Consider the following 19,112-nt stretch of genomic DNA (forward strand, 5'->3'; position numbering starts at 1 on the left):
TTTTTGACTGCATGTTTCTATTTATTTATTTATATGTTTTTATATACCGAGGTTTAGTGATGGCCTTCACTCCGGTTTACAGGTATAACAGTTTACATGAAAGATCAACGGTTTACATTAATATCTGTGGGAGGTGGCGCAGGCCTACACTCTGAAATACAAGTAAAAACAGAGGTTTACAAGAACAGACAAACGGATTACATTAGTAACTGTGGGAGGGATTATAACGGGAGAATATATGAACAGTCATACTATGTACATTAATACCAAAGGGGTATGTCATGGTAATTGTCATCTAGTTTTAGTGGTTTCACGGCACAGTGATGTCTCGTATTGAGTATATTTTACAAGTGTATATTTTACATAAAATATAAAAATTTTTATATTTTATGCTCTTTCAGGCCGATACAGTAAAGTGCGGCCGCGGTTACCCTGTTTTTAACCCGCTTCGTACGCACATTTTGGATGCGTATGTCTAACCCGCTATTCAGTATCGGGTTTTACGCGTCCTTACCGCTTACTGAAATCGACGTGTATCCCTTTCCACCAGCCACATGTATATGATATGTTAATGATCGGATTAGCTATTCCCTCCGATACAGTAACGTGCGCCCAGATTATCGCCTTTTTAACCAGCTATTTTGCCGCGTCTTTAACCTGCAAATTTACCGCCTTCCTGACCCTGGCGTTAGTGTGGTGTTAAGTCAGCTTCCTGCTGCCTTGAGCACCGGCTGAAGCCCAGCAGCAGTTCTCTGAATCCGTTCTTTTGTGCTGCAGTTTATGCTACCGCTGGCTCCGGCCGACGAGTCATCACTAACTGCTGGTTGAGTTGCCCGCAGCAAAGAAAAAAAAAAAAAGCACCACATGCCAGCAACAGAGGACTGCTAGAACTTAGCCACCCAATCCCAAACCACCCCAATTCACAGAAAAAAATGCTTCTCGCACAAGGGGGGGGAAAAAGTAACCCAACCTGGCACCACTGCGCTTAATGTCAGAGTACTTTGGTTCCATAGGGAACAACGGACACTGTTTCCGGGGGCTCCTCTGGCCTTCTCGTGGATCTGAGCTCCTTGTCGCCGCTGATTTGCAGTGGGCACGAGCTCCTGTATCAGGCCCTATCTCTACACACCCTACACCGTGACCTTGGATGTCCAGGCGGGCGCTCAAGGCAGGGTAAAATAGCACTGCATGCCTGTCTAAATCCTTACAATTAACTGTCCTTCTTACTTTGGCACAGGGAAGCAGGAGTAACTTTCTGTCCTCCTGTAGCTCTTTACATTTCCTCAGGCACACACTAGTACTGATATTATAATTTCTCACAGGACAAGCAGGATGGTTGTCCTCACAAATGGGTGACATCGAGGATGGAGCCCACCACGGAAAAACTTCTGTCAAAGTTTAACAGAACTTTGACTGGCCCCTACTGGGCATGCCCAGCAAGGCACTGACCCTGCAGCCAGCAGGGGTCTCCTTTCAGTCTTCTTTTTTCCGCGCAGCAGTTGCCACGCGGTGAAAGGAGCTCCCTTACCACGTTCCTGACAGGAATTCGGTACTTTTCTTTCCGAAGAAAATTTGCCCCTCAGGGGTCTCCCTTCAACAAATTTTTGTCACCTTCGCGGAAACCAGGAAGTTTTTTGCCTTTTTTCCTCGACTACCGTCGAATTTGGCCCTCGAGGCCTGTTGGCACTTACCGAGCCCGCGACTAAATTTGGCCTTAAGCCATGGCGACGGGGTTCCGTCGATGTCCGGATTGTACCCGGACTATGTCAATCACAGACCCCCATAGGGTTTGTGTTTTGTGTTTGGGTAGTGAGCATGATGTCCTGACTTGCACCAAATGTGCCCTAATGACACCTAAGGGTCGCAAGGCCAGGATGGAGAAGATGGGGCTCCTCTTCCATGCACCCACCCCAACGCCATCGATAGCATCGACGTCATCGGAACCGGCACCGTCGAAATTGCACCACCATCGTCAACCCTCCGGTGACCGGCCACCATCGATGACTTCTCGGCCGTCGACTCCTGTCCCCTCCCCGGATGGGCGAGGAGACCGGAAGGACAAGCATCGCCATCGACGGCACAAGTCTCGGCCTGTCGAGGATCCACAGTTATCGACCTCTGAACAGGCCGAACCACCGACTAAGAGGCCTCGATCAGACTTGGCACCGTCCACATCTCGTTCGCAGGCATCGAGGAAACCCTCACCCTCTCGGGGTGTGGGAGCCGTGATCCCACCGGTTACGGTGGTCCCTCCGGCTCTGCCTCAGCCTCCCTCTCCCGTCGAGCCGGGTATTGTTACCCCTGGTCTCCGGGCTGAACTGGACCGGCTGGTCCAGGAGGCCATCGAGAAAGCGATGCAAAGATTTCAACCTCCATTGACACCGTCTCCGGCACCGATTCCGGCACCGCCACCAGCATAGACCCCGGCACAGACTCCGCCACCGAGGAAGGAACCGACCACCGAACCTTTGGAAGCGCTGGCACCGCTACTACAACGTATGGAAGCACTTGTACATGCCCTTCCATCGATGATTCCAGTAGCACCGACAGCGCCATCGTCTCCGACTGGATTTTCATCGGCGGGAGAAACACCGTTCCTGATTCCCCCTTCCGGGGTGGTCCCATCGGTGCCTTCTCGTATATCTCCACCGATTTATCCTTCAGCTCCATCGATTCCAAGACCGGCACCGACTCCATCGGCAGCACCGAAACCCTCGATGCCGTTCCCAGTGCCGATTGTACCACCGGTTCCTCCAAGGTTTCCTTCGATGCCTTCGGATCCTCAACCAGGTCCATCGGGGCTTCAACCCCCAAGTGATCCCTATGATACCTGGGGTGATGATACATCTTCTGACACAGATTTACCATCACCGCCTTCTCCTACAGAGAGTAGAAAAAGATCTCCTCCAGAGGATCTCTCCTTTATTAATTTTGTAAAGGAGATGTCCGAAATTGTACCTTTTCAGCTGCAATCTGAGACCAATGACAGACACCAGATGATGGAACTGCTTCAATTTTTGGACGCTCCAAAAATCATCGCTTCCATCCCCATTCACCAGGTGTTTCTCGATCTCTTAAAGAAAAACTGGGAATCTCCTTCATCTGTATCACCAGTTAACAAGAAGGCTAACTCCACATACCTCGTCCAGTCAGTACCAGGCTTTCAAAAGCCTCAACTGGATCATCGCTCTGTTGTGGTTGAGTCCGCACAAAGAAAGGCCAAGCGTCTAAAGCCACACTCCTCCACTCCGCCTGTCAAGGACAATAAATTCCTGGACAGTGTGGGACGGAAAGTGTACCATGGAGCTATGCTGATTTCTCGCATAGCCTCATATCAACTCTACATGACGCAATATAACAGAGCCATCCTTAAACAGATGCAAGATTTTGCTGACACATTACCTGACCAATACCAGCCACAGCTTCAGGCCCTTCTTAACAAAGGGTTTGAAGCGGGGAAGCACGAGATCAGAACGGCTTATGACATCTTCGATGCCTCCACAAAGATTTCAGCTACTGCCATCTCGGCCAGACGTTGGGCTTGGTTAAAGTCATCCAACCTTCGCCCAGAGGTCCAGGATCGTTTAGCGGTTTTACCCTGCTTAGGGGACAATTTGTTTGGAGAACAAATTCAGCAAATTGTAGCTGAATTAAAAGATCACCACGAGACATTAAAACAACTTTCTTCTGTTCCGTCTGAGGTTTCCTCCAAACAACCACTTAAGAAGGACTCTAAGAAGTCGTTCTTTCGGCCACGCCGTTACTACCCTCCATCGGCCAGGCCTCGTCCAGCTCGATCCTCTACTAGGCCTCAGCCGCGTTAGCCTAGGAAACAAAGGCCTACTGTAGCCCCTCCTCCTGGGCCTGCGGCTGGCCTTTGACTCCCCTGTAGGGAACACATGCCAAACCCCTCTTCCAGACATTCCTGTAGGAGGTCGACTGTACCATTTTCTACAACCTTGGTTGCAGATCACCTCAGATCAGTGGGTGCTAACAATTATCGCACAGGGTTACCACCTCAACTTCATAACTCTTCCGGCAGACTCCCCGCCTCTTCAAGCGTGGAGTCTATCCACCCATTTGGCTCAATTACAACAGGAAGTATCTCTTCTTCTGCAATCAAATGCTATAGAACCCGTTCCTCCCTCTCAGCGAGGCAAGGGATTCTATTCCAGATACTTCCTAATACCAAAGAAATCAGGGGGACTACGTCCCATTTTGGACCTTCGAGCCCTCAACAAATACCTTCAAAAAGAGAAGTTCAAAATGGTAACCCTAGGCGCGCTGCTCCCTCTGCTACAAAGAGGGGATTGGCTGTGCTCTCTCGACCTCAAGGACGCTTATACCCACATTGCGATCACACAATCCCATCGCAAATATCTGCGGTTTCTAGTAGGCCACGACCATTATCAATACCGTGTCCTACCTTTCGGTCTGGCTTCTGCCCCACGAGTCTTTACCAAATGTCTCGTAGTGGTAGCAGCATTCCTAAGGAAGGAAGGTGTCCACGTCTACCCCTACCTGGACGATTGGCTAATCAGGGCCTCCACCCAACAGATAGCTCAATCCTCCCTAAGATTGACAATTCAAACACTCCTTTACTTAGGGTTTCTTGTCAATTACGAGAAATCTTGCTTAGTCCCGTCTCAAACCTTATCCTTCATTGGGGCAGACTTGGACACCTTACAGGCAAAGGCTTACCTTCCTCTTCAGAGGGTCCACACCCTAATATCCCTGGCTCGCCAGCTCCAGTCTCAGAACACTGCCACGGCTCGCCAGTTCCTCATTCTCCTAGGACACATGGCATCCTCGGTTCAAGTCACTCCCATGACCCGACTAGCCATGAGAGTAACACAATGGACTCTACGACTCCAATGGATTCAAGCTTTTCAGCCTCTGTCCTCCATAGTCACAGTCACACAAGCGCTGCGCCTATCCTTAACCTGGTGGACGACTCAGGTCAACCTCCTTCAGGGCTTACCTTTTCTTCCACCGGATCCGCAAGTAATCCTAATCACCGACGCTTCTCACATCGGTTGGGGAGCCCATGTGGACGACTTCCAAACCCAAGGGTTATGGTCCAAAGAGGAAGCCGAACACCAGATCAATTTCCTGGAACTTCGAGCAATCCGCTATGCGCTCCGAACTTTCAAAGATCATCTATTTCATCAGATAATCTTAATCCAGACGGACAACCAAGTGGCCATGTGGTACATAAACAAGCAGGGAGGCACAGGCTCCTTCCTTCTGTGTCAGGAAGCTGCGCAGATCTGGGCGGAAGCCCTCTCCCACTCTATGTACCTCAGGGCCACTTACCTGCCGGGAGTAGACAATGTATTGGCAGACCAGCTGAGCCGTGTCTTCCAACCACACGAGTGGTCACTCAACCCTCTCGTAGCGACCTCTCTGTTTCGAAAGTGGGGTTTTCCCCGCATAGACCTCTTTGCGTCCCCTCAGAACCACAAAGTGGACGATTACTGCTCTCTCATTCAGAGCCAGCACTCTCGGCCGAGGGATGCATTCTCCCTCAAGTGGACAACCGGTCTGCTCTATGCATTCCCTCCACTTCCTCTTGTGTCAAAGACTCTCGTGAAGCTACGCCAGGACGGAGGAACCATGATCCTGATAGCACCTTACTGGCCACGCCAAGTATGGTTTCCAATACTCCAGGATCTCTCCATCCACAGGCACATTCCTCTGGGAAAGGACCCGCATCTGCTCACTCAAAACGACGGATGCCTCCTCCATCCCAACCTCCAAGCCTTGTCCCTGACGGCATGGATGTTGAAAGGTTAGTCCTTCAACCATTTAACCTTTCAGATTCCGTTTCTCGGGTCCTGATAGCTTCACGAAAGCCTTCCACAAGAAAGTCTTATTCATACAAATGGAAAAGGTACACATCATGGTGCACTTCTCAGTCCCTTGATCCCCTTTCCTGTCCAATCTCCAAATTCTTGGACTATTTATGGCATCTCTCTGAATCCGGTCTTAAAACCTCTTCTATCAGAATGCATGTCAGTGCGGTAGCCGCCTTCCATAAGGGTATTGGGGGTAATCCTATTTCAGTACAACCCCTGGTAACACGCTTTCTTAAAGGCTTGCTCCATTTGAAGCCACCTTTACGCCCTCCGGCCCCATCCTGGGACCTTAACCTGGTTCTTGGTCGTCTAATGAAACCTCCTTTCGAACCTCTCCACTCCTGTGACTTTAAATATCTCACTTGGAAAGTGTTATTCCTTTTGGCTGTTACTTCAGCTCGCAGGATTAGTGAATTACAGGCCCTAGTTACCTATCCGCCTTACACTAAGCTCCTGCAGGACCGGGCGGTACTCCGCACTCACCCTAAATTTTTACCTAAGGTAGTTTCGGAGTTTCATATCAATCAATCTATCGTACTACCTATCTTTTTTCCCAGGCCCCACTCCAACTCTGGAGAGCAGACCCTGCATACCCTAGACTGTAAACGGGCTCTAGCTTTTTACCTAGACCGTACAGTTTCTCACAGGAAGAGCACTCAATTATTCGTCTCTTTCCATCCTAACAAGTTAGGACAACCTGTGGGTAAGCAGGCTCTTTCTTCCTGGTTGGCGGACTGCATTTCTTTTTGCTATAAGCAAGCTGGCATTCCTTTTCAAGACCGTGTTAAAGCACACTCTGTGAGGGCCATAGCGACGTCAGTGGCACACCTTCGATCGGTGCCGCTTCCTGACATCTGCAAAGCTGCAACCTGGAGTTCTCTCCATACCTTTGCAGCCCATTATTGTTTGGACAAGGCTGGAAGACAGGACTCCATCTTCGGCCAATCTGTCTTGCGTAACCTTTTTCCAACCTGATGTACCAACACCCTTCCACCTGCCCGGTGGGGTGCGGATGCCCTTTCCCAAATTCCACCCCAGTTGTTGTGCCTCTTGCACACCGTTGGGTACATTTGGTGCAAGTCAGGACATCCTCAGCTCGGTACTCACCCATTTGTGAGGACAACCATCCTGCTTGTCCTGTGAGAAAGCAAATGTTGCTTACCTGATGTAACAGGTGTTCTCACAGGACAGCAGGATGTTAGTCCTCACGAAACCCGCCCGCCACCCCGCGGTGTTGGGTTCGTTTCTTTTTACTTTTTAGGCACTGCCTGTAGCTTTGAAAATCAGACTGAAGGGAGACCCCTGCTGGCTGCAGGGTCAGTGCCTTGCTGGGCATGCCCAGTAGGGGCCAGTCAAAGTTCTGTTAAACTTTGACAGAAGTTTTTCCGTGGTGGGCTCCATCCTCGATGTCACCCATTTGTGAGGACTAACATCCTGCTGTCCTGTGAGAACACCTGTTACATCAGGTAAGCAACATTTGCTAATCTCGTTCTTAAATTGGAGGCTGGATGCTCCAAGTTCCCTTTTTCAATCATGGAATCTGGCAGAGCCACTGAGGCTCTCCCACCCTTGTCCAGCCACACCCGTCTTCTCCGTAGTTTTTCTTTTCAAAAACTCTCTGCCCCCAGAGAGCAGATCATTGCTCTGATAATGTCACAAAAACAGTGACACCTTAAAAGTTTTCACAGACCTTATGCCAGAGCTTATCAGCCTTCCCCATTCCATGGCACAGGTATCAGCCAGTTCTAGTAAATCTTTAATATTTTTCAAAGAACGCACGCCACGACCTGAGCGCCTGGCTGGACGTCCGAGGTCACGGCGTGCGTTCACGCGCCTTCCCGCTGCCTTGAGCGCTCACCTGGACGTCCAAGTTGGGCGCTCAAGGCAGCGGGAAGGCGTGTGAACGCATGCCATGCCCTGACCGGCTACGACAGCGGCAGCAAGCCCAGCAGCAACCGGTACAGCGGCATCGGCATGGGCTTCGACCAGCGGCACGTCTGCCCTCGCTCCAGCTACTCGGACTCGTGCTACGGGGCCCCGGGCGACCCTGAGGCTGACGGCGCTGGCCCGCCGCAGGCCAGTCCACGCTCCAGCCTGTGCGGTCAGTCCCTGAAACTGGAGAAGGAGCTGGTGCTGCACATGAAGAAAGAGTGTTTTGGTGAGTAACTAGTGTGTGGTACTTGCTTCAATGCCGACAGACGTTCATGGGCCTTCCCCCTGCCTTGAGCGCCCAGGCTGGACGTCCAACCGGGCGCTCAAGGCAGTGGGGTCTGTAGGTGAACCATCCACTTTCCTGGTGGAATGACATTTGAAATGACAGGTACCAGTGCACCCAGGATACTGTATAGGCGCTGTATACCGTCCTATACAGTAAAATGGATTGCGCATGCCTACCGCTTCATGGATGCGCTTTGGACGCCGCTTGCATTTGCGTCTCATTTGAATACTGTATCGGGCGGTATGTGAACAAAATTGTGCGCGTGGCAAATGAGGGTGTGCCCGGCACTGCCGCACTCTTTCTTTTGCATCCTTACTGTATCGGCCTGTTTATTCTTTGTTAGGTGAGGGTCTGCTCATGTGATTGAAGTGAGATATTCTGCTGCTTGAAGTTTCTGGGTTGGGCTCTATAGCAGCCTGGCTTGTTCCATTTTCCTAATAGAAGTATTGGTGTCTTAAGGCCTGGTGTAATATATCAGTGTTGCCTCTTCTTAGGTAAGATGGTTACTGTTTGACTGCTGGAAGTCGGTGCTATTCTGGTATGAGAGGTACTATTTATATAATTTATGTTCAAAGAGAGTACTCTTATTTTTCCCTTGTCATTCTTAACAATAAAAGTAATATGGGGTCTTTTTTTTTTTATCCGCCATAGATTGTAATGAGCAGTGTGAACACATGTGAGCATTGTCCATAAGGTGTGTCACAATGGGAAAAAGGTTGAGAACTACTGGTCTAAAGGACTATGGGGCCAATGTAATTAGCACTAAAACTGCCCCAGGTTTTTGTGCACAGTTGCACAGGTTTTTTCATGTGTTTTTCCTGCACTAGCCTTATGCGGGCATGTAATAGTGTTCAGCGTGGGAAAAACGCATGCATAAACCTGCTTTAAAACGCAGTTGGTTTAGCGCAAGTGCATGCAAATGAGGCAATTAACTTTTCATGAGCTATGCAGGGAGTCTCACATTGGTTAGGACAGGTTTTTGAATGTGGGTTTTTTTTAGCGCCTGGGTCAGGGCAGGAGTTGTTAAAGCATATGTCTGGAGATCGTTTTACTTTGGGGGTAATCGTGGATTACTTTCCACTTTTTCCAGATGTTTGGAACATTTTTGTGGGTCGGCTGTAGAAATCTCTGCTACATTCCAGCGCCTGCCGGCATCTGCCAGTATAGCTGCCACATGGTCGGAGACGGAACATGCAAGGGGTTAAACATTACTCTATCCACCTCCAGTTCCCCTCCCAGACCACCAGCTGCTTCTCTGTTTTATAAAAAGGGAAGGTTTTTGCCTCGTGAATCACTCGCAGGTCACCACAGTAATGCGGGTTTGTGTGTTTCTGCGCAGTTTTGTTACAGAGGGCCATGAGTGCGCATTTTTACACAGTTTCCACATTTGTGTAGATTTCGGCACACATCTCTTTTGCTTATGGGCCCTTTATTACATCCTGTGAAGGTGCTTGTGGAAATCTTGAAAACCCAAACTGCTGGGATAAGTTTGTAAACCTTTGGTCTAGATACAGCCCTGGGATGGGTTGGCTTAGTGATTGAATAAGATGAATTTGTCTGAACATAAGACTTGCCATGCTGGGTCAGATCAAAGGTCCTTCAAGCTCAATATCCTGTTTATAAGCTGGTTTGGCCACTGTTGGAAACCCCTGGCACCTGGGAACTTTTGAATTGTGATCACCCTGAGATTGCTGTTGATTAGTTTGGGGGGGGGGGGGGGATGGAATAATATAAGACTATAAAAAATTGCCATACTGGGTCAGACCAAGGGTCCATCAAGCCCAGCACCCTGTTTCCAACAGTGGCCAATCCAGGCAAAAGTACCTGGCAAGTATCGGCTTTCTCTCTTTCACCCACCCATCTAATCCATACTTTCTTTTTTTTTTTCCATCCTCCCCCCCCCCCCCCCCCAAGATGACCCAGCATACTTCCCCTTTGTCTCTCCCTCACCCCAGCACTCTCTTTGCTCCCTTCCTCTATAAGTCTCTGCTCCATGACTTAAGCATCCTCACTCTACCCTTAGCTGATTCCCAAGTCCTGAAATCATAGCCGCAGACTGAGTTTTGTGCGTGTTGCAGCCCCTCTCCAGTTTCTCCCCACATGCTGCTTGCAGTGTCTACTCCAGGCTCGCTGTTCTCCACAGGCTTACTGAGGAAGAGGAATGGCTGAGCTGTGTACAGAGAAGGTGCCCTGAGATTTCTAGTGTTTCCCCTGAGATCCTGCAATTGATGCAAATTTCCTCAATCTCAAGGTGAAATTCTGAGTGTTCCCAGGTATGCCTGGCAGGATCCCAGAAGGTCCATAGATTCTATGCTGTTTATCCAAGGATGACAGATTGATTAAATGTTTGTTTCTGGTCGGGAGGGGTTTTTACCATCTCCCTTGCATAGCTGCCTCTTCCTCCAGCTGCCATCTGCTAAATATGATGAATGCAGGGCAGTTTGACACTTCCTGCCAGCAGATGGCACCAGTGGGAGAGTTACGTGGGATGGGCAGCCCTGTGTGTTTGCTTCCCTACTATGATACACAGCAGGAGTAAAGGTACCCTAAGCAGCACTGACCAGGTTTGCTGATATTTTCAGATTCTCCTACTATATTTAAAGTTGTGGTACTAGTTGCTTTATTGTAAATACCAACCTACTTGCATTCTTGGTTGATTTGATTCCTTTCTATAGTCCAGGAGTGGCCAACTCTGGTCCGTGAGAGCCACAGACAAGCCAGGTTTTCAGGATATCACAATGCATATGCATATGAGAGATTTGCATGCAGTGGAAGCAGTGCATGCATATTTATTGTAGGTATCCTGAAACCTGGCCTGTTTGTAGCTCTCAAGGACCAGAGTTGACCACCCCTGTATTAGTAAATATCCTAGGTTTCATCACAGTATGTTTGTTATACTTTTTGGAACAAAAGGTTTGTACTTTTTTGGGGGGGAGGGCCATCCCCTTTTATAAAATTTTCCATGTGCTTTTTGGGTGTTCTTGTTTATGCAGCCATGCCCTACCATGATGCCTGATGGAAAGCAGCATAGCAGCATCACTTGATTTACTGAGAATATGGTGTGGTACAAGTGGGCAAGTAAGACATTTCTGAGAACAAAACTGTCGTCTTCAGTGAAATTGAAATGGATTGGGGACAAGGGATCCTTTTTAAAACCAACAAAATTAGCTGCTGAGTTGCGTGAATTGTTTTGTTCTACTAAATATTACTGTACGTTTTCTAAAATGCCTCTTGAAGAATGATGAACAAAAATATTTTTTTCACATAGATAAGTAGCTGAATTAGCCATGCTGCCTGGGTACGTCTTCCGTGCCACTAGGTGGTGGAGCACTCTAAGTCTAGTAAAGTCTTTCAGCTAGGTGCTCCCTCTTGTATCTTCCCGCTTTGCCTGAGGCTCCTCTATCAGCGGTTTTCCGCACAATTGTTCGCACCAGAACTCTTTTCTCCTGAGAGAATTAATTTCTGTGAGGAAAAAAAAGGAGAAAGTCATCAGCAGGTCATCAATCCAGCGAGATGCCTCAACCAGGATTCAGATTTTGTGCCTGCGGCAAGATAATGTCGGCCACTGATGGCCACATTTCTTGTTATTTATGCTTGGGTCCAAATCATGACCAGGATAATTGTGAGGACTGCGGACGCATGTCCCTGGGAGTGCAGTGTCAGTGTGCTGCCAAGCTCCAAGAGTTAAAACAAGACCATTGGGCTCTTATGCCCCTTCGGAGGCTTCCATCAGATCCTCCCCAGGGCCAAAGAGGAGAGAAAAGGCTCCTTCAAGAAGGGCTTGTTCAGTCGACCCCCCCCCCCCAGTCAGAACACACGCTGTTGTTGGCCCGCCAAAAATCGGCGCACGGAGGATGCATCGGTAGCATCGCGGCCGCATGCTACATCGACACTGACGCACCGGCGCTCCAAATATCAATACGCCGGCTCAGAACCGAGGCATCGCATCGAGGCGCCTTCTAAAAAAGACTCATCGCAAGAATAGCGGTGTGTCGCATCCACGCCCGACCGACGTACCACCGCAGTCGAAGCGCATCGGTGCTCTTGGCTCTCTTGATTCTATTTCCCTTCCACCCCCACCATTAATGTAGAGAGCAGTGTTGGAACTGCATCCAAGTGAAAATCTACCATAGTTAGGGGTAGTAACCACCGCAGTAAGCAAGCTACACCCATGCCTTTGTTTACCCAGACTATGTAACTCATTCCTTGTTGGTTATTGTCTGTATATAGATCCACCATTCTACATTCCCCCTGCCGTTTAAGCAGAGAGCTATGCTGGATATGCATTGAAAGTAAAGTATCTGGCTTATTTGGTTTGGGGTAGTAACCGCCGTAACAAGCAAGCTACTCCCCGCTTTTTGTGAATGCAAATCCTTTTTTTCCACACTTCCTCTTGCCGTTGAAGCTTAGAGCAGTGTTGGAGTCGCATTAACCGTGTGTATGTTTATTGAATAAGGGTATTATCTCCAGGCAGTAGCTGTCATTCCCGCAAGCCACCCACTCTTCATTCACTTCCTCTAGACTTGATGGATCCACAGTGTTTATCCCACGCCCCTTTGAAGTCCTTCACAGTTCTGGTCTTCACCACTTCCTCTAGAAGGGCATTCCAGGCATCCACCACCCTCTCCGTGAAGAAATACTTCCTGACATTGGTTCTGAGTCTTCCTCCTTGGAGCTTTAACTCGTGACCCCTGGTTCTGCTGATTTTATTTTTCCGATGGAAAAGGTTTGTCGTTGTCTTTGGATTGTTAAAACCTTTCAAGTATCTGCAAGTTTGAATCATATCACCCCTGCTCCTCCTTTCTTCCAGAGTGTACATATTTAGATTCTTCAATCTCTCCTCATAAGTCAATAGAACACAAAACAGCAGTTCTGTCACTCACATCCCCTCACCAACTATCCACATCTAGGTGTCAATATTCTTCTTCTACATACAGAAGAACCAATTTCAGAGCTTATAAACCTTACTCATACTACAAGCCTCCAGCCTATCAGCCGTCAAGGCAATAACCATATCAGCACCAACCATCACGCCAATGCCCCAGAGTCCCTCGTCAGCCACGTCAGACTGACCCTCAATCGGCAAAGACCCAACCGTGTTTTTAGGGATCATGCTGCCACAGACACATCTAGTAGGGGGCAGATTGTCCAATTTCCTTCCAGTCTGGAACCACATCACGTCCGATCGATGGGTCCTGACAATAATTGAGCAAGGTTACTCTCTCCATTTCTCATCCCTCCCAATCCTCCCGTACTTGATTCCTCAGAAACAGCAAACAGCGCACCGAGGACATCTCCTACGGGAACTCAAGATTCTCCTCCAGAACAAGTGCTTTCAGAAATTGCCTTACCCGCAATTTCATCTACGGTTCTACTCACAATACTTCCTTATTCCCAAGAAGTCAGGAGGACTGAGTCCCATCTTGGACCTACGTTCACTCAACAAACACCTTCACAAAGAGGAGTTCAAAATGGCTTCTCAAGTCCATTCTTCTGTTCCTACGACCCAAAGATTGGATGTGTTCACTGGATTTGAAGGATGCATATGCTCACATACCAGTGCATCCCAACTCCTGGTGATACCTCTGTTTCCAGGCGGACAACCAGCACTTCCAGTACAAAGTTCTCCCATTTGGCCTTTCCTCTGCCCCCATAGTCTTCACCAAATGTCTGGCAGTAGCGGTGGCACACCTCCGTCATCAGGGGATGCAAATATTTCATTATCTGGACAGTCTGCTTCGAACTATTTCTTGCCTAGACAATCTAGGTCTCTTAATCAACTTCAAAAAGTCAAATCTAGAACCAACTCAAACCTAACAATTCATCGGAACCTACATCGACACAATTCAAGACAAGGCCTTCCTACCACACCCACAAGCATTAGCTCTCTCCACACTATCTTCAGTTCTTCTTCACAGTACGACTGTTCCAGCCCGCCAAATCCTAATCATTCTAGGACACATGGCAGCATCTATCTACGCAGTCCCACATACGTGTCTGTATATGCGTCTCCTGCAATGGGGTCTAAAAAAAACCAATGGACACAATTTCTTCATCCATTGTAGACTCCCATCTCCTTAACCAACAGCATGAAGAAAGACCTGCAATGGTAGCTACTCCCATCGACACTGCTAGCGGGTTCACCTCTACGACCCCTTTGACATCAGATAATACCACAGACGCATTTCCTAAGGGATGGGGAGCCCACCTAGACCAGCTACAAACACACAGGGTCTATGGTCCACATATGAACGTGCATTACACACAAATCTTCTGGAATTCAGAGCGGTCAGAAACGTCCTTCGAGCCTTTGAAAACCCCCTACAAGGAAAAACAGTGATGATTCACACAGACAACCAAGTTACAATGTTCTACATAAACAAAGAAGGAGGTTCCGGTTCTTGGAACCTCTGCAAGGAAGCAGTAGAGAATACTGGAGAGGGCTCACCACAGATCCATCTCTCTCCAAGCAACTTATTTGCCCGGAATCAGCAATTCCAGAGCAGACAAACTCAGCAGGATATTTCATCCCCACAAATGGGAACTACATCAAGAAGTTGCACAGCACCTATTCTCCATTTGGGGCCTTCCATCGACCTCTTTGCGACCGAAAGCAACAGGAAAGTGGAGAGCTTTTGCTCCGTTTACCTAAGATTACTCAGACTAGTTCTAGATGCTTTCCTCATAACTTGGTCTCACAACCTACAGATGCAGTAAAAATTGCGGAAGAGCGGGCAAGTGCCCGCTCTCCCGGCGTATGCACAGGCCACTCTCCTATACATGCGATACAGTAATTTATTTAAATTAGGGTCTGCAGCAAAAAGAGGCGCTAGGGACACTAGTGCGTCCCTAGCGCCTCTTTTTGGACAGGAGCGGTGGCTGTCAGTGGGTTTGACAGCTGACGCTCAATTTTGCCGGCGTCTGTTCTCGAGCCCGCTGACAGCCACGGGTTGTATTGCACGGGAATACCTAATAGGGCCATCAACATGCATTTGCATGTTGCGGGTGCTATTAGGTTCGAAGGGGGGGGGGGGGGTTGGACGTGCGTTTTCGACGGGCTATTACCCCTTACTGAATAAGGGGTAAAGCTAGCGCATCAAACGCGCGGCCAATCGCGGGTTAACAGTGCGCGCCGCTGGAGCGCACTGTACTGTATCAGCCTGTTTATGCACTCCCTCCGATACCACTCATCTCTTGCACGATCCAGAGATGCATTGAAAGCCAGGCGGATCTGATCCTCATCGCGCCAGCATGGCCAAGACAACCATGGTACAGCTTCCTCATAAAGCTATCAATACACAATCCAATTCCCCCTGGGCAACAGCCCTCAACTTCTTAACCTAGGACAGCGGATCACTACTGCATCCTCTTCGCTCCTCCCTATACCTCACGGCATAGAGATTGAAAGTCTCGTGTACCGGATCTTAAACATTTCTCCTTCTCTTCAAGACATACTGTCCTCGAGAAAACCTTCGACCAGACTAAACTACCAAAGAATGTGGTTACTCTACACTTCCTGGTGCTCAGCGACGGGCATGGACCCACTTACATGCCCATCAGAACGCCTTCTGTCCTACCTCCATCTTCTCTACAGTGAAGGCCTCGCAACAGCCTCACTCCGAGTGCACTTAAGTGCTAAAGCAGCTTATCATAAGAACATAAGAAATTGCCATGCTGGGTCAGACCAAGGGTCCATCAAGCCAAGCATCCTGTTTCCAACAGAGGCCAAACCAGGCCACAAGAACCTGGTAATTACCCAAATACTAAGAAGATCCCACGCTACTGATGCAATTAATAACAGTGGCTATTCCCTAAGTAAACTTGATTAATAGCCGATAATGGACTTCTCCTCCAAGAACTTATCCAAACCTTTTTTGAACCCAGCTATCACAGTCCCCTAAACGGAGAACCCATATCATGTCATTCTCTTGTATCCAGATTCATGAAGGGAGTATTACACTTACGTCCACCACTAAAGAAACCACTGGTGCCATGGGATATTAATATAATCCTTGAACTGATGCTACCACCATTTGAACCATTAGATACTTGTCACCTACGATACCTCTCATGGAAGGTACTCTTTCTGACTGCTCTTATATCAGCAAGACGGGTTTGTGAGCTTCAAGCCTTAGTTCACTACCCTCCTTATCTTCAATTTCACCATGAGAAAGTGACATTATGCACTAACCCCAATTTTCTACCAAAGTGATTTCTAGTTTTCATATTAACCAAACCTTCCATCCTAAACCTCATACAAACGACAATGAGTGGAAGCTCCATACTTTAGACTGTAAGCGTGTGCTTGCCTACTACAAAAAGCACACCCATTCACCCAACAGACCCTCACAGCTATTCCTTTCTTTCAACCCGAACGCGCCAGGACGTCCAGTGATAAAAAGAACTTTATCAGCTTGGATATCCAACTGTATACAGTTCTGCTATCAAAAGCGTTCACAGCAGCTATCTGCGACTCCAAAAGCACATCAAGTGCGTGTGATGGCTGCTTCAGTTGCCCACCTCCATGAAGTGCCTCTCATTGACATCTGTAAAGCGGCAACATGGTCATCACTACGTATGTTCACATCCCATTACTGTTTGGACAAACAGACTGCGGATGATGCACTCATGGGGCGGACTATCCTGTAGAAGAGCACATGTTCCTCACATAAAATGCCTTCATAGGAACTGTCCGCCAATACTCCCATATTGAGCAAAATAAACTAACTACGCTCATATCAAAATGCTCAATACGTCAGCTGGGGACTCCCAGACAGCATGGCTAATTCAGCTGCTTATCTACGTGAAAAAAGCAAGTTTGCTTACCATAAACGGTGTTTTCCGTAAATAGCAGATGAATTAGCCATGCTGACCTGCCTGCCTCCCTGGACAGTTCTGACATGGCATACTACTTGCTTTGATACAGACTGAGGAGCCTCAGGCAAAGCGGGAAGATACAAGAGGGAGCACCTAGCTGAAAAACTTTACTAGACTTAGAGAGCTCTGCCACCTAGTGGCACAGACGACATACCCAGTCAGCATGGCTAATTCATCTGCTATCTACGGAAAACACCGTTTATGGTAAGCAAACTTTCTTTTCTCATACTTAGGAATCTTTGGATTTTTTTTTCTAGTCTTCCCTAGGATCCTCTTCTACTTCCTCCTTCCAGTCTGTAAGCTCCTACGGTCCTTTCGGCAGAATACCAGCATACAGCCAGTTCAGTCCCAGCCCGCTAGTGGGACAGCAGTTTGGTGCAGTGGGAGTTGGTATGTATATGTACTTAAATAGCTTTTATGTTCTCTTTAAAGTAATTACTGAAAAAGTTTCCAGAGCTCATCAGCTGGAACTCTTGTAGGAGCCTGCCTTGTTGTGAATCACAGGCTTCCTCTAGTAATAAATACCGGTGATATAGTCTGTATATATATTGTGACATCTAATAATTTGCTTCTGTTAATGAAGATAACATGCTGTGAGGGGCACTGTCTTAATTCACATATCCATTTTGAGCCTTGTTTTCAAAACAGTTTTGCCACTGGAAAAAAAACAGCCCTGTGTATCCTTAAAAGAAAATGTTTACATTGAAAAATTCTTATTCATTATAAGGGTGTACAGCTTTTCATACACCCATAAGAAGGGCGTTTAGCTTTTAACTGACTTTTGAGGTAGCTAGATTCATTTTAGGATGGCACAGTAGTACATAATATTAGAAGGGAAACTTTTATGCATTGATTTTTGACTGACTGAGACACTGGTCATTCATAACATTTTACAGCCTTTTAGTTAGAATAGGTCTTGCATGCCTCAAACCCTTGTTAATTCCACACCCATGCAGAAAAATAGATTGTACAGGGAACTGCTGTGGCTTCAAATGAGTGACCCTTTGTGTGCTTGGGGCTTACCACTAATGAGGAATATTGGTTCATTTCAGAAATCCCTAGATCAGGGGTCGGGAACCCATGGCTCGCGAGCCAGATATGGCTCTTTTGAGGGCTGCATCTGGCTCGCAGACAAGTGTTGCCACACTTTCCCGCTGACCCAGCTGCTCCCCGGTCCTCCTCTGCCCGGGCTTAAAATGCTGTCAGCCCGGGCGGAACGCGGCAGGACAGCTGGAGTCAGCGGCACCGGCGTGCTCTCTCCCCCCCCCCCCCCCCCCCCCCCCCGCGGCCCGGAAGAGGAAGTGGAGAGTATCGGGTGCATGCGCGGCAAGAAGAGACCACGCTAGTGTGATCTCTTCTTCCCGCGGCCCGGTAGAGGAGGTGGAGCGTATCGGGTGCCTGCGCGGCAAGAAGAGGCCACGCTAGTGAGCTCGGCATCGCCCCGAAGAAAAGAAGACTGCAGCGCGGCTCGGAGGAAAATGAAGAGGTTCAATCGCGGCCGATGGGACTCCGCCTCCGCGAGGGCTGAAAATGAAGAGGTTAGCTTTGGGAGGAGGCTGCTGCTGCCGCGAGTTCCCGGGGTGGGGGTGAGAGAGAGTGAATGAGCGAGCAAGTGTGTTTGCTCGCTCATTCACTCTCTCTCTCCCCCACCCCGGGAACTCGCGGCAGCAGCAGCAGCCTCCTCCCAACGCTAACCTCTTCGTTTTCAGCCCTCGCGGAGACGGAGTCCCATCGGCCGCGGTTGAAGCTCTTCATTTTCCTCCGAGCCGCGCTGCAGTCTTCTTTTCTTCGGGGCGATGCCGAGCGCACTAGCGTGGCCTCTTCTTGCCGCACAGGCACCCGATACGCTCCACTTCCTCTACCGGGCCGCGGGGGGGGGGGGGGGGCTGTGTGTGTGTGTGTGTGTGTGTGTGTGAGTGAGAGATTGCATGTATGTGAATGATTGAGAGCCTGTATATGTGAAAGAGAGTATGTCTGTGATTGAGAGCCTGCCTGTGAGTGAGAGAGCATGAATGTAAGTTTACCATTGGGAACCTGTATGTGAAAGTTTGTGATTGAAAACCTGCTTGTGTGAAAGAGTATGTGTGTATGATTGAGATCCTTTGTGTGTGAGAGAAATCATGTGTATGTATGATTAAGAGTCTGTGTGTATAAGTAAG

The 19,112-nt window shown here is 48.6% G+C and overlaps 1 protein-coding gene across 3 annotated transcripts in view; it reads left to right on the forward strand.

Annotated features, from left to right (window-relative positions):
* The window catches only part of LSM14A (LSM14A mRNA processing body assembly factor), a 192,023-nt gene that overhangs the window by 74,238 nt on the left and 98,673 nt on the right, over positions 1 to 19,112 (forward strand). For all 3 annotated transcript variants that reach the window (XM_029608364.1, XM_029608365.1, XM_029608363.1), the window contains exon 3: positions 17,211 to 17,343. In XM_029608364.1, coding sequence (XP_029464224.1) covers positions 17,211 to 17,343 — 133 coding nt within the window. The remainder of the gene's footprint in view (positions 1 to 17,210; positions 17,344 to 19,112) is intronic.

Source organism: Rhinatrema bivittatum, chromosome 7 (assembly GCF_901001135.1).
Source record: "Rhinatrema bivittatum chromosome 7, aRhiBiv1.1, whole genome shotgun sequence".
Lineage (NCBI taxonomy): Eukaryota > Metazoa > Chordata > Amphibia > Gymnophiona > Rhinatrematidae > Rhinatrema > Rhinatrema bivittatum.